Here is a 15,994-nt window from a genome sequence, read left to right as displayed (position 1 = left end):
CCAAGACTTCACCTGAGCCAGCTGCCTCCCATTTGGTATAAGCCGGCAGACCGCGTGGGCTTTGCTATAGTTGGCACACCATGGAAGTTAGCATGGTGCCATCTGAACAGGAGACATGCCGTGGTGGCAAGACAAGGCCCAGGAAGGAGAAAGGCGCCCATTGTACCAGCTCTGAAAGGAAACCGCGCTCCAAGCTCCTGTAAGTCAGAAGAAGGTATTTCTAGCTAGCTCAATCACCAGCTCCGTCCTGAGTCACCTGTAAAAGGATCAAATGCCAGGCAGGCAGAGAGCAGCCCCGGCTTAACAAACTGTACTGCAAGTTTGTCTAGATTCACTAGAAGGTACGTGATACATTTTCAGCTCAGCGCCCTACCCCCTTCCGGAACCTGGAGCGGCGAGGCAGAGCGAAGAATACAGGTGCTAATAAGGAAAAGAAGAGTCATGTATCGAAAGTGAGAATCCAGCATTCCCAGCCACAGACAGCACATGGACCACTCCAGGCAACAACAATGGAACCTGAAGGCATGTTGCTGTGCTTGGCCATGTGAACGCTGCGCATATCAGGCCCAGACTACTACAGTGGAGGAGGAGGAGGACTGGCTGAGAGGAAAAGGACAGGGTTACTGGCCTATAGATTTGCCAGGGAGGAAAAAAAGAGAGAGAGAGAGAGAGACAGAGCCCCCCAAACAACCTTACCTGATTTTCACTTTGAAGGAAGGTAAACAAATCCAGACCTAGAAAAATAAAAGGGGAAAAATAACTTAATGGTAAATAAATTTATGGGAGAGGGGGAGGGAGCCAATTTGCGCTATATTTTAAGCATCAGCTGATGAGATGGGATCTAATTGTTTCTTTAGAGACTGTTACAGCTGATCCACCTCACTGCTGTAGATCAGTAATGGACTACGATGGCTGCCTTTTTGGCCAACACCGGGAAGAGCAGTGGGAACTTTCAGAGCGAAAAGCATAAGCTGCTACAGCTTGAGCTAACAAGCCAAGGCTCTGTAGCTGCAGTTGTCACAACGAGGATCCTCTCTAGACTGGCAAAGCAGGGAGCTGTGGTGCACACTCCCAGTGGGCTACAAAGCCCTCTGTAACTGATCTTGCAGCCTCGGTGTTGAAATACATCGGGGGCCAGATTCTCATGTGTACTGGTCTGGCAACGTTGGGAAACCTTAAAGTGGGTGCGTGTCCCATCATCACTAGGCAAAATTTACTAGCACATTTGCCAACTATCTATAGGATTCACTTTAAATAAGAATCCTTAACATCATACACTGCTGAAGTGCAGCCATCTCGGGGGTGGAACGCAGCAGCTGTTTAACCTCACTCAGCAACACTACCGAGCAGCTGAGGACGGCGGAGTGCAAAGCGTGTTTAGGAAAGGAAGCCACTGGTGAAATTTAGGGAGGCAACGTCCCAGTGTGGAATGGCCCAGATGCCAGTGTTGACATTTTTCTTGCAAAATGCACCCTAGGTCCTTCGTGTCACAAAGCTCAGGGCTGGAGCTGGGCGAAGAGGGGTTTTTTGTTGCCAAAAAATGTAGTTTCGGTCGACCCGAAACTGTTGCCTGGGATGGGGGAGACGGAACCATGACTCTGGAGCAGGGATCTGAGCTCAGATTGACCCCCTCCCTGGTGAACACCCCACCCACTATGCTACAGACTACGCGGGGGTGGGCTGTGCTCAGTCTTTTCTGTTGCAACTGTTCCACTTTGCATAAACTGTTAAATATTCATTGGGCCAAAGAGAGCGAGCGACTCTCTAGGCTGGAGTAGGGCCTCACCTAGGAGGGAAGAGACGTGGGTTCAGATCCCTCCTCTGATTCCAGCAGAATGAAATTAAATTTTTTGTACAACCCGAAATGAACATCTATGCCCTGTGCGCTGATGCCAGACAGCTAGGAACCAGCCAGTTTATCAAAGCTTCCTAACAGGCCATCAGCCTGTTACCGTGCAAGTATTCCACCAGCCGAGGAGGAGGAGGAGGGAGCATGCTCAGTGGTCTATGTGTGGGACTGGAAATTAGAACACTGCTCGTCCGGTCTCTGCCACTGATTTGCCTGTGTGACCTCAGGGCAAACCACTTTCTCCCTCTCTCTGTCCCCATCTGTAAAGTTGGAATTTTAAGGTCTCTTTCAGTGGGGCATGGCAAGTGATTTCTGTGAAGCACTTGGAGAGACTCAGATGACAGGAAACTGTTTTCTAGAGCAGTGAACTATTGCCTTGCAATCTTAGATCAGGCCTGAGGAGGTTGCAACTGAATGACACAAATCTCTCCACTCTTCCAGGGTGGAGCTAGCTGCCTCCATTTCCCCTTATGGCAGCCACGGGAGCAAGACCAGGAACGGAAGTCTCTGGTCATGAAAAGCATTAGCCACTAGGCCAGCTAATGGCTAGGTCTCCTCCATCCTCTGTTACTAATAATCAGCTTTCAACTTATTCTGCCTCACTAAGGAGCTCACCTGCAGGTCTGCAGAAATCTCACACCAGGGCTGGTACTTCAGGCTCCTGCTTCCTGGCTAAGAGAACTCTGCCATTCAACTATATGTGCTCTGATCTGCAACGGTCATGAGGCTGCTCCAAGCCTTGCAAGGCTGGGCCAAAGTGCCTTTGTGGGTTAGATCATACATAACTGACTAGAAGGGCACAGGTACTGGTTGCTACAGCTGAAGTCTTGGTCTGGTAAACTGGTACAGTTGCCCGAATAGATGGATTTGGAAAATGCTGCTCTCCTTACCTTGAATCTCTGATGGCACCTGGTAGGAAGGATGGTATTCAGGGATTGGGAGGCTGGAGAGATAGTCGCTGCCAATAGCTGCCATGGGAGGACTTCGAAGCACAGAGGATGGCTGGTGATCAACATTTAACACCCTGAAATGGAACAGGAACCCAGTAAGGCAGAGCAAAGCGACCATAACTCCAGGTGTGAAACATACCAGCAGCCTGCCCTTTAAGTCAGGGACAGTGACGCACCAGAAGAAACCCCGAGAGACAATACTGGACACCATGGGAAATGAGACAGACGCAGTGTCACCATCGGTCCTGAGCGCCCAGCCCCATTAGACCTCAGCTTCAGGTGTCAGAGCTGATCAGTGACTAGCCGCACTCTTGTGCGGTGCCTCCATCCTGTTCACGACATGTTCCCAGAACCGTTATCAGCTGTCCTACCCATGCCTGCAGCTTGTGCATGGAGGGGAGCCAGTGTCATGCAGTGGGCAGAGCACCGGACTGGGACTCAGGAGACCAGGGGTCTATACTCGGCTCTGTCTCTGGCCTGCTGGGTGACCCTGGGCAAATCGCTTCCCCAATCTGTGCCTCTGTTTCCCCATCTGTAAAATGGGGATAATGCTACCGACCTCTAGTGGAAAGCATGCTCTGAAGTCTATGGATGGAAAGCGCTATATAAAAGCCAAATATTACTACCACCAAGAGAAAGAACATGAGGTCACCTGTTTAAAGATACACGGCTAAAATAAAAATCACACAAAAAAAATCTGACTTGGATCTAAGGTAAGGACTTATGTAGTCCCCGTTACGGCAGTACCTGAGCACCTCACAACCTTTAGTGTTTATTCTTCCAACTCCCCTGTGAGGTAGAGTGATTTATCCCCATTGCACAGAGGAGGATCCCACCACCCTGCTCTTTCTTATCCATCGCTTGTTACCAGTCGATCTCATTGCTCAGTATCATCCTCCTTGTTTTAATGATGGAGAAACTGAGGCCCAGATCCGCAAAGGATCTTCCATTTATTTCAATACCTTTGTGGATCTGGGCTAGAGAGACTACAGGTACATCTACATTGCCAAAATAATCATCATCATCCCCCCCACCACCACAGCTGCAAGTCTTAGAGCCTGGGTCAACTGACTCAGACTTGCGAGGTTCGTGCTATCAGGCCAAATACAGCAGTGTAGATGTTCCTGCTCAGGTGGGGCCCAGGCTCAGTCACCCAGCAAGGGGTGGGGGTGGGAGGTAGGTCTCAGAGTCCGGGCTCCAGCCCAAGTGGGATCGGCTACACTGCTATTTGTAGCCCCATAGCACCATTCGCAGTCAGTTGACTGGAGCTCTGAGACTCTCTGCTGTGGGATATTTTTTTTTTTTTTTTTTAATACCAGTGTACACATGCTCTAAGTGACAGACACAAGGGCCCCTTCATCATACAGGGGCTGATCCTGCTGCTGTTGAAGAAGCAATATAAGCCACAATCCCATCAGACAGTGTTTCCCAAAGTGTGGGACATACACCCCTCCCAGGGGCACAAAGGACTACCAAGGGGGCACAACACATGTGCCACAGAGAGAGGACAATGCCCAAATTATTTCTCTCTTAAATCGTGTCTGACATTTGGAAAAAAGACAAGGGAAAAGCACAGTCTGTCCTGCTCTACACAGAAATTATAGGCACAAAAGCTGATACAAACTCCTGCATGTTTGTCCGTTAGTCAAATCACCCAAGTTGTCATGCCCATACTACGTATTCCAGGCCTCTGAAATCAGTACAATTCCCCAAACACTCTGCTATACCCGAGTGGGCACCACTTCAACACGAAGGCATCGTGAAACTCAAATACAATGAGGGCTATACCAAGTTAGTGAGACGTCACATTTTGTGAATTAAAAAAAGAATGAGACACATGAATGAAAACAGTATCCAAGAAAGTGATAGATGCTATCAATCCCCATGCTTCAGGAAACGCTCTGATCATGGCCCAGAGTCAGCTGAGATGTGCCTCCCACTCCCTTATACTATGGTATCAATACAACTGGCAATTTGTTTTACTGCGAGGGTGGAGAGTTTGCTTTCCCCAGCATCCTGTATAAACTTCCAGAGACAGGACACAGGACTACTGAGACCACTGGCCTGGTCCAATACATTTTCTATGAATGGGACAAGCTGCCTCTCCTTGTTACTGTGCAACCTGCACATGCAGGAAAGAGGAAAACCCAGAAAGGGTTTATAAGATGTGTCCTACCCCTTGGGACCTACTGCCGACGGGATAGCCACCGTGGAGACAGGGCACTGTTTCTTGATAGGAGGCTCCTCTTCATCTGATGAGCTGTCCAGCGTGAGGTCAATGACCTCCACTTTCTTTTTGCTCTCCAAGGAGTGCTTTCCATCAGAGCCCACAGCGTAAAGGGAGGTGGCTGCAGAGAGAGGGGAAGCAAGAAGCTGCAGTTGGCCAAGGTAGCTGAAGGCAAAGCATTGCCCCTCAAAGAAGCTTTGCACTTCTATAGCATCTTCCGTCCAAGGATCTCAAATAACATTAAGCCCCATAATAAAAGCATCATCCCTTTTTATAACGGACAGGGTATTAACTAAATTTCGGCTCTAGTACTTGCTTTCGGCCTACCTAGAATTACCCTCTGCAGTTTCAACTGGACATAGGATTCTTCTTCCTTTCCCATCATGAGCGGTTATGTAGCATTGCTGTGTATTGTTAAACACCGGCCGTGTTTCTTGGCTGCACTTCAGTGGTGCAGCGACCCGCACATATGGATCGTATTTCAAGTATCTGCAATGCTTTGGGACCCTTCCAGAGAAAGGTCCTATGGAAAAGCAAGACATTTTTAAAGAGATGGTGTCCATAGCTCCCGTACCCTCAATCCCATTGTATGTAGATGTCGGGCACACCTCCTGGTTTTCTTTCTTGGGCTTCATGGGACACCAGGAGCCATCTTCCATGAACTGGATCTCATCACAGTCTGTGCACGAGTTGAGGATTTCCATGAACAACCTGTCATGCAGTTGAGCAAAAGCATACGCTGAAAAAAGCCATCCATGAAAAGACCTGCACCACTGCAGGAACCTGCCTGGCCCTGAACACTTGGGGGTTGACAGTACAGACATGAGGGAGGCTCATGGTACAAACATGATGGGCTCAGGGGACTGGTAAATGAAATAGAGAATTATATTTCGAAGTCCTGGGTTCAAATCTAGCTCAGGCCAGTACTGACCAAGAGTCAGGCTGGTCTATGTGGAATGAGTGGGAGTGTTGGACTAAGTTGTTCAAGGCAGGGACTGTCTGTATATACCAACATTAAGGTCTTAGCCTAAAAAGGAGTTTCCAGGCTGGTCTTGGACCCAGGAACCTACTCAGCTTACCCATCAATGATCAGGCTGTCATAGGGGGCTTTCTTATCACACACAGGGCAGGTCCATGTAGGTTTCTTCTCGTTCATCTGAAGGTAGAGCGCCGCGTCAAAGCACTGGAGGTGGGTGCAGGTAATGGCTCGGCAGGGCACTATTAGCCTCATCTTACCCAGCTGGAAGACAGAGAAAGGAGAAATTAATACAGTTTGATTCAAAGCGCTTCCACGGGCACCAGGAGAAACCAACAAGTTCCATTTTTTCCTATTTTGGCCCTTTCGCTGAACGTGCCCAGAGAGCCCAACGTATGCCAGGAGGGGTATGGGATGTATCATCAACTAAGGCTTCACCATGGATGGGAAAGTTCAACTTCCTTGGATCTCCCACCCCCCACACACTTCCTAACTGGTGAAAGTGCAATACTTTACACAGCCTTAGTCACTATCACACAGTTTAGGCTATGCCCAGGGAATACTATATACATATGGGTGTATATGTTGAGAAGTTTGGATCAGCATTTCCAGCCAACTTTTACGCATGGGGAAAAGAGGCTGGTTTAATAAGACTCCCAAGGAGGAGAACCTTTTATAAAACCGGAAGAGCAGCATCCCGCATGACATTTTTAAGCAAACACCAAGTGGATGCTGAAGCATAGAGAACTCGTATAGAACCCACCGGACACATGAGAGAAACCCGTAAGCTCGTTGTCGCTATCTCGCTGTCGGGATCAGCTGTTAATTTTTCTTTGACTGAAAGGAAAAAAAACGTTTCTCAGGTCTATGAAAAGTGTTCGTGATACTTTTCAGATTATATATCTTATAGTATGAAGTTAGCTATCTAGGAAGCGTTTATGGTAGCAAACACATTATTTCTATTATACTAGATCCTGAAGGCCCCAATCAGGGCTCCCTTGGGCATATAACAAAAAAAGATCTTACAACCTACCTTTAACAGGAAACAACCAGTGAAAACAACAAAAGGGAACACGCTACCGGTGAGCCAGCCTACGATTAGCGCACTAAGCACAACACCAGCTGCCTAGTCATTGTTAAGCGTTGGACAGACATCACAGCACAGAGGGGTTTTAAGGAGAGCTTGAAAGGAGGAGGGCAGCCTTGTGAATTTTTACCTGGAGCTCATCCCATGATGTTACCAGTAGCCATGCCGTATAACCCCCTTCCCTCAACTCAGGTATCTTTGTTTTCGATGGCAGTTCACGCTTTTCATAAAAATGGGGCTGGATGCATGTATAATCTTATGCGTATGTGTGTTTGCAAGAGGCCGTATGGGAATTTGGCCTTGCCTTGTTTGCTGTGGATTCAAATCTATTCAGCTAGAGATCATGTAACAAACAGTTAAAAAACGTAAAGCAGCAGCTACTCACTCAGGGCCCGGGAGTGGTCTGGGTTCCGAATGCCCTTGGCTCTTAGCTTCTGTAGCAGTGTGACTGAAGTCAGCTGTTTCACCAGGTAAACTGACAGAGAGTAGTTCTAATGACAGAAAGACTGAGGTTAGGCCTTCTAGCCTGCAAAGCAAACTGCTAGGGAAGAGGGCTCGTCTCTGTTTGCAAAGCCTGGAGTAACTGTACAATGCTGTAAAAAGGGATTTTTAACAACTACTAGTGACACTTTGTACCTGTATAACACCTTCCTTAATGTCTATACAGACCCCCACAAAAAATTCTTCTGCGCTCCCACACTAGCCCTGCAGGGGGAGGCCTGGCTCCTTTCCAGGAGTTGCACCCCAGATCTTTGGGATCCTTCAGCAGGGGTCTACTGGGATCAGCTGTCCCTCCCCCCAGCCCCTTTGGAGTTATCCAAATTCAACTTTTGGGGAGCCTCCACAAGGGGACCAATGCTTTTGGCCACTCCCCTTTGGTAGCTGGCCTACTGTCTACAACTTGATCTGCCAGCTCGCCTGCACTATGTGAATTCTAAGTGTTCAATCCACTAACCACACACAAACTCCAGGGGACACGTCACACTATTGCGCTAAACTCCTCCTGCAAAGATTCCAGAGTGGGGACACCGGCCCCTTTACCCCACTGTGGCAACAATTGCCTAGCAAGGTGCCAACCTCCATGTACACCACCCCCTTGTTCTTTTTCACACCTCGAAACCTTTTCTCGTAGGCCTCAGGTGTTAAGTCAAACATGCAATAAGGCTCTTGAACGGGTCATAGTTCCCAGCGTCAGCCCAGTCCACTTGGCTATGTGTCTCAGTAGTTTGGGAACCCAATAGGGGAGTGACACTACGCAGTCAGTCTGCAGGGGGAATTTGGTTCAACTCACAAACTTTCACAAAGGTGAGGAGGTACACATCTTCCCCCACTCCCTGGAATGGGACCAATAATTTAGCACCTATGCCCCCTGCAGGGACCTCAAACTCCAGCCTCGGTTCCTCCATCAGGAGCCTTTTTGCATCCAGCTCTAGCTTCTGCCACTCCAACTCCAGAGCTGGGGAACTGAGCCCTGCAGATGTCCAGCTGCTGCTGCAGAAGCTGTGGCTACTGCCTCTGCCATCCTCAGACTCCCTCAGAATCCTGCCGAGGCCTGGACCTCTGCTCCTGGCCTCCTCATCCTGCCCAGCCCCACAACTGTTTAACCTCCCAATGCTTACCTCTCTCTCCCTGCACAGCTTTGTGATGTTCTTCCGAGGGAGGTGGTTATACACGATTTTCTGCTGTTTTCTTTGACTAACTTTGTTTTTACTGCTGCACGTCACTTATTGCAAAATACTCTCATTGGCATCCAGAATCTGCCCTTCTCTCATACGCTGTCATGGATCGAGTGTCTGGCCTGTGCCCCAGCCTGTAACCAGTCTCTTGTATGTGACCCCTTTAGTGTGCCAGCCCCAAGGATCCATAGTTCTACAGGGGCAGGCCTGTGGCTTCCATGACTCCAAAACTGGGCCTTTAGGTGCCAGCACTCCCTGTGCCTCTCTGGGGCTCCCTGCAGCCAGCCCAGCCAAGCCAGACTCCCGTGGGAGACTTGCGCGACCCCTTAGGGTGCCATGCTCTAAGGAAGTTATTGCAGTGACACCAGGGAGCCTTTTCAAAATAAGATAACAGTTTATTCATCACCTGGCCTACAGAATCGGAAACTCCTGAGGTTAGCAGAGAAGCAAAAGTTCAGACTGGCCAATGCCAGCACTTCACCCAGCCAAGCTCCTGTAGAATCCATCCTGACTCACTCTCTCAGGCCTGGTCGACACTTAAAAATTAGATCAACCTAGCTGAACCTTCTAGTGAAGTCCCAGGTCAGAACTCTATCTCTGCTCTTACCCCAGCCACTTGACACCTTTCCACTTTGTTCCTCAGCTTGGGACCTTTGCTCTGCTTCCCTGCGGAGAGGTAGAGGGAAATCTCCTTTTTCCCGACTGTCCTGGCCATTGGGGTTTGCATTGTCTCTAAGGATCCTTTGTTCACATGTGTAGACTTTATTCAGTTTGTCAATGACACTGGTCTCCAGTCAGGCTGCTGCATGAGTCAGACACCTCATCCCCTCCCATTACACTCAGTATACAGCAATGCAAAGACCAGAAGGAAACTGAGGCATGCACAGGGATAATACATATACTACCAAAATTCCCACATTTATCATAGTGCCACACTACTACCCTCTACTGGATGTAATCAGAGTGGCTGATCTGTGTGTCACAAGCCTTCTGCTGTTAATAGCTAATGGAGATTCTCTCTTAGCTCAAGTAGTAGGAGTCCATGCTTTGAGAACAGGAGGTCCAGCCTTCTCTCCCTGCAGGCACCACGCAGTTCTGAGTTGCTGCGGTGTGCAGCACAATGACAATTCTGAAGACCTAGGAGGCGACAGGTTCTACTTGCCCAGGAGAAACCCTTTGGCTTAAAAAGGCTTAGCACCTGCTGTGCTTCACGTTACGTACCCTGCCGAACTCGGAGGACCAATTCACGATGATCGTATTGGGAACAGTTGCCGAAAGCCGCACCAAAGGAGTGATGTTGATGGGACGGCTTGGTCGCTTTGGCTCCACACCATTTTTAGTGGGCGGCAGATAGCCCTGTAAAGGCAAGGAAGCTATTTGAAATCAACCAAGTTTCCTTACAGGGTAAATGCCCTGTATGACGCACTGCAAACCCTACTCTTTTATAGCTGGCTTTATCCTGAGGTCCTCCTCCCCCCCAGCGCAACAGCTGAACAATCAGAATCCCAGAGGCAACACAATGGAATTTTAACCGCAGCTAATACAACATGGAATTGGAGCCAGTTTCATAGTCTATGATCCGTTTTAATTTCACAACCAACTCCAAGGCCTCCTCCAATACTGACATGCACAAAGTGTTTTCTTTTAAGCAAACAGTTCTGGCTGCAGCTTTCTTGCAGGTTTTCTGCAAGGTTATTTATTTTGGACAAAAAAAAAGAGGTGTTTCTTGTCTTGGCATAGGAAGCTGAAGGTGCAATTCAGACTACACACGTTATACCCGTGCTATAAGATTAAAGAGGCAGGGTCTTCAAAACAACTGAAGCAACGTTTCCCTGTCAATGTCTACCTCAGGAAGATACCTGGGTTACTTGTCCCAGTAACCATTAACTGTAAAAAGCCTTAAAGAGTTGCTCTTCCCATGTCTCCCTCTCATCAGCAGGATATTCTTGGGCTTGGAAGCACAGCCCTACAGAGATACAAGTAAAACCTCCAGCACTCTTTGAGAAAATGGACCACAATATAATGCAAATTAGTGAAAATTCACTGCTTCCCATTCCAGCTTAGTCATGAAGGACACATTAAAGCCTTTATGTGAGTCAGAGTATCATGCCTTGTTCAGATTCTACGCTATTCAGGTCAGAGACCTTCTATTCTCTACTGCATACAAAACGCTTCATTAAAACAATGTAATTTAGTTACAAAGTCAAGCACTCAAAGGTTAGAAAATGCCAGTTATGGTTGCCCTCATAACCTTAATACTGCCACAACTGTGTGTCTATTCTGTACACTGAATGAGGTAGGAGTCCGGGGGAAGAGGGAGTAAGTCAATAAGCAATAACTATCGTAATACAATCACACACAGGACATAACTGAGGTTTCACAGGTGACTGTAAAGGCAGCATTTCATTCCTTTCAAATGCTTGGTTTTGAAACCGAAATAATCTTCTTTTAACGGAGCTTTTTGTATGTAATTTCCTAGCTTTTGGGGGTTTTCCCCCCCCCCCCAAAAAGAGGGAAAAAAACCGAAATTCCGTTACCGGAATTCCCCTATTCTGCATCATCAAGAGGGCTTTGAACACTGGACCTTCAGCACTGCAGCAGGGGGAATCTGGCAACTTCCAGGCCAAAGGAGTTTTCCAAGCCCAGAATAATAATGGTACTAAAATAAAGCTGTATAAGGACTTGACCTTAATTATGAAGAGGCCACTTCCAAGCCATAATATTAATGGAGGTCAACAAACTGGGATATTAAGATGGGGACAGACTAACCTCAGACAGGCTCAGTTCAGAGGAACATCCAAAGGTTTCATGGGACAAACCTGAAACTCCTTAACGGAGCATGATTTTCAGAAAGCAAATGGTTCTGGGCTTTCTGAAAATCAGACCCATTCAAGGCATCTAAAGATGGGAGCTTAAACAACGAACCACCCTCCCCCTCTGAAAATCCTGACCCCTGTGCTTATCATCCCCACTTGGATCTATTGAACTCGGCCAGAAATCTCATAAGCAGTACAGGTTCTCACGTGAGAATTTTTTAATTCTCATTTTGGGCCAGGTTGAATTACTGCAGGATTGGCCTCTCTTATGCTATTCTGGCACTTCTGCCTTCACGCTACAAGTTATAACCAAGTAACTTAGTGTTCAATGAGAGGAATAGGCAAAAGTTTGGGTAAGTTATTCCTTCTAAACCAGTTCACAAGCATGTAACAAGATCAGTATAACATCCTAATGGCACCATTCAGTTCTTGGAGCCAACTCTGAATCTCTGATATATACGCATAGCTCTCACAAAGCTTAGTGTGAGTTGTGGTTGCATAATTGAGGGCAGAATTTGGCCCCGCCTCTCCCATATAAGCAAGGAACAAGGTTTACTCACAGGCAGAGGGCAGAGTTTTCCATTGACCTTGACAAATAAATTAGGAGGGAAATAATCTTCTTGGGGACAGCTGGTTTCACACAGGCAAAACCTAAGAAGCAGGAGGGAGAAACTGGCAAATGAGCGATGATATTTACACAAAATGGCAGTGAAATCTTTTCTTTAGAGAGAGAACATTTTTCAAGCCAAACATATCAATGTCTGTACGTGAGTACACAAAAATGTCACACATGCAACAAATATATTCTACACACTCCACACAGAAAATCTATTGGTTCCAAAGGCAAGTTCCACAGATGACAGCAACTAAAACCAATTATTAACATGCACCACGCACGTTCCAGGCGGGGGCAATCAGTGATCTGGTCTGAAAAAACAAAACTCTCCAGAACCACGAGTTCAAAGTCAAGGCATGTTGTCTGAAGCCTGTCAGCCTTCCACAACAGATAAACTGAGCTCCATTCAGTTTCCTGTGTAGGGGGACTATTTTGAATGAGGCCTTAAAAATGGATGCCCTGTCTGCTACTTTAGTAAGAGTGAAAGTTGAATTTGCCTTGTTCTCACAGTTAAAATTCCCACACAACCAGCTGTTATGAAGCATGCTTGGTGCCATATGGTTGCTGCCCTCCATCCCAGAGAGAAGTGCTCTTCAGTGGTGCAGCATCTATAAATTACTCGATGTTTCCAGGTGAAAGGTGCTACAGAATTTTAAAAAAAGGCAGGAGTATTTGTGGCACCTTAGAGACTAACACATTTATTTGAGCACAAGCTTTGCTGATACAGACTAACAGTACTGGTACTCTGAAACAGAATTTAAAGTAATTTAAAAATAACTTACAACCATTTGAGGAACTAAATGGAATTATATTTATCTGAATGTAAATCTTGCAGCAGGAGGAGAGATTAGTTACTAATTAGGGTGTGTCTACACTTAAACCACTGCAATTGTGTCACTATAGTGCTGCAGTGTAGATGCTACCTGTGTCAATGGAAGGGGTTCTCCTATCAGTGTGGGTAATCCATCTTCCGGAGAGGAGGTAGCTAGGCTGACGAAGAATTCTTCCATCGACCTACCAGTTCTACACTGGAGGTTACATCGGCATAATCACAGAATATCAGGGTTGGACGGGACCTCAGGAGGTCATCTAATCCAACTCCCTGCTCTCAGGGGTGTGTATTTTTCAAACCCCCAGGAGACATAGCTATGCTGATGTAAATTCCCAGCATAAGCCAGCCCTTATATTTTTTCAATGCTCATCCACCACCACTCAATATCTTACAATTGCCTTCAACAGGCGTAAAGATGTCAGCAAGAGAAACCCAGAATGGGATCGCATACAAATTCTAATCCCATTTAATCAAATGATCATGCATTTTATTTTGTTTCAAATTAGGCTGCACTGCCAAAGAGAGACCACACCCCACACTGAAACCAGAGACTTGCCACACAGTCTTGAGCCAAATACGACACTGGTCTGCTTTTTGTTAGGACAAGCCCTGGTGTGTCCCACCGAAGCAGATCATTGCCACTACCATGTCAGAATCTGTGCCTGTTCTTTTCTAATCTATCCCACTGCAGTCTCTGCAGCCCAGACAAAGAGAAGGATAAAATAGGGGTTAGACTTCTCTCTCTTGTACTGAGGCATGGGAAGTTTTCAAGGTGAGGCACGTCTGAGAAAGCTGGGCCCAGATGGGGTTCCTATGATACAATTCTCATTTCTAACTCCAACATTAAAGTTTGCCAACTAAAGGCAATAGTTCTCTCTGTGGCAAATGAGAAGCATTCAAACACCACAGAGGTTGTACAAAGGCTTTTCTCGATGCTAATGGAAGATATTGTATCCCTAAAAAATATGAGGAGGGGTGCTGGTTGAGACTGGTAGGCCAAAATAAATAAATAAATTATAATCCATCTCTGGTGGGTTAAGTACAGGTGAGGTTTCTACCCACCAATATACAATGCTTATCTCAGTCACACAGGTGAAATTTAGAAGAGTCTTTCTCCCTAACTCATGTCAGAGGGCAAGAGGCCAGTATGTTTCACAGTGCTGTTTATGTACAAGAATGGAGCCAACAGAGCAAGAAGGAGGAGGTTAGAAAGCCTCTAATCGGAGGGACGTAGCTCACTAGCTTGTTACTGCAGGGTCAGCACCCCACAGCTGGCGGCCGCAATTTCCAAAGTATCACTTGTGAAGCTCTTTGGGATATTTAAAACAACAGGCACTTTACGAAAATGCAAGATAGTTTAGAAACAGTATGGAGGAGTTGTGAACAGAATATTGCAAGTTTTAAAGTAAGCTACGAGTTTTGCTTCCTGCTGCACTTTTAATAATGATCCTGTAAAAAGAAAAAAACTTTTAAAAAAGGAAAGAAGAAAAAAAGAGCAGATTAGGTCTATAGAAACATAAAAGCTGGTTAAAAGAGCAGAACTGGATCGCCATCAGGCAGAACTCCCATGGCAGTCCATGACGATTTTGCCAGACAGCTGCAGTGTGGAACATTAAGGAGGAAGAGCAGAGAGAACATGCACTCAGTCTCCTAGATTCTCACAATGACTCTGCCTGGTTTAGTGTCTGACCCTGGCTGCCTCTTCTCAGGATGAGCCACGCTGATCTAAAGATCTTCGTCTCAATACAGCAACTAAAGTTTCAGAATTCTCCGAGCTTTTAGATATGCAAATCCAAATAACTGAATGCTAAGGCCTGATTCCCCAAAATGATGATGTCACAGCCAAAACAGCGGCTCAAAGAAAAGAGATTTGGTCATTCACTTTTTAGATCAAGATGACATACAAATGTTCTATCTACTTCTTACCTTAATTGTACCTGTACAGTGTAGTCACATTTGGCACCTGGTAAGATATCTCTGCAACAGAAAACATCTCTTAAATGGCTGGCATTGCTTATTAGGCATAATGATAGTTACATCATTATAAACGTCTCATTAACCATGATACAATAATACACCTTTTAGTACTATAAAATAAGTGCCCATGCTACTTTCTGCTTTTGGTCACTGTTCTCGCTAGCAGCCAAATCCCCAAACGGACGTAAAGCAAAATATTGTTGAATCAAAGAGAGAGAACAGACACGCGGTGGAGAAAGAAGAGGAAGAGACTTATTCCTGTTTCATGTGCTAAAAGGGATAAAGCAAGCCAGCTAGAGTACCAGCAATGCCAACATGATCCTGAGGCCAGTTTTATGTGTTTTTATCCGGTTGCTACATTAACTCTGATTTGTACACAAAGTCAATCCCATTATACAGACTTGGAGTCAGCTCTTCAGTTTCTGTAAGTGGGACAGCACCCTGAGGTCAAGGCAGCGATGCAATTTACACCAGCTGAGGATCTGGCCCAGGATTTTATTCCCAGTTATTGCAGTGAAAGTGCTCATGGGCACAAGCTCCCTTTCCCAAGTCACCTGACCTCCTTGTCTTTGTTAGTCTCAGCCACCAAACCGCTTGCCAAATTTTTCCTCCCCACTCCCCTCCTCTGACCCAGCGGTACTATTGGAGGCTAAGTGAAAAGCCTGCATAAATGATATAGGCAACACATAATGGGCAGACAGATCTTGAACCGCCAGTCATTTGCCTACCGAGAGGTGAGAATCTGTTGAACTTGCTGAGGTGTTAGCGCAAAGGTGAAGTGCGCCTCTTCAAACCGCTGGCTGTTCGTAGATGCTGTAGGAGAATAAAAGAAGGAGGAGGTAAACATTACACTGGTCTACAATTTTTGAGTAGTCATCCGCTTCAGAGATAAAATGTGCTATTTATTATGTATTTTGATGTGCTGAATTCAAATATGACAATTAAAACAACTGATTGGCTACTGTTTCTAAGATATTTAAGTTTTTAC

The 15,994-nt window shown here is 46.4% G+C and overlaps 1 protein-coding gene across 5 annotated transcripts in view; it reads right to left on the bottom strand.

Moving 5' to 3' along the window:
- The window catches only part of PIAS3 (protein inhibitor of activated STAT 3), a 38,158-nt gene that overhangs the window by 3,825 nt on the left and 18,339 nt on the right, over positions 1-15,994 (bottom strand). For 4 of the 5 annotated variants that reach the window (XM_032792168.2, XM_032792169.2, XM_032792170.2 and 1 more), the window contains 11 exons: positions 15,735-15,819; positions 14,956-15,006; positions 12,142-12,232; positions 9,987-10,121; positions 7,475-7,580; positions 6,766-6,839; positions 6,106-6,266; positions 5,601-5,737; positions 4,976-5,147; positions 2,740-2,873; positions 697-734 (listed from right to left, as the gene is read on the bottom strand). In XM_032792168.2, the coding sequence (XP_032648059.1) occupies positions 697-734; positions 2,740-2,873; positions 4,976-5,147; positions 5,601-5,737; positions 6,106-6,266; positions 6,766-6,839; positions 7,475-7,580; positions 9,987-10,121; positions 12,142-12,232; positions 14,956-15,006; positions 15,735-15,819 (1,184 nt within the window). Of the gene's footprint in view, positions 1-696; positions 735-2,739; positions 2,874-4,975; positions 5,148-5,353; positions 5,738-6,105; positions 6,267-6,765; positions 6,840-7,474; positions 7,581-9,986; positions 10,122-12,141; positions 12,233-14,955; positions 15,007-15,734; positions 15,820-15,994 lie in introns of all 5 variants that reach the window. The other variant, XR_012656848.1, reaches the window with a different exon arrangement.

Source organism: Chelonoidis abingdonii, chromosome 11, assembly GCF_003597395.2.
Source record: "Chelonoidis abingdonii isolate Lonesome George chromosome 11, CheloAbing_2.0, whole genome shotgun sequence".
In the NCBI taxonomy this organism is placed as follows: domain Eukaryota; kingdom Metazoa; phylum Chordata; order Testudines; family Testudinidae; genus Chelonoidis; species Chelonoidis abingdonii.
The sequence above is the reverse complement of the archived record's forward strand: the minus strand, read 5'-3'. Positions and strand labels throughout refer to the sequence as shown.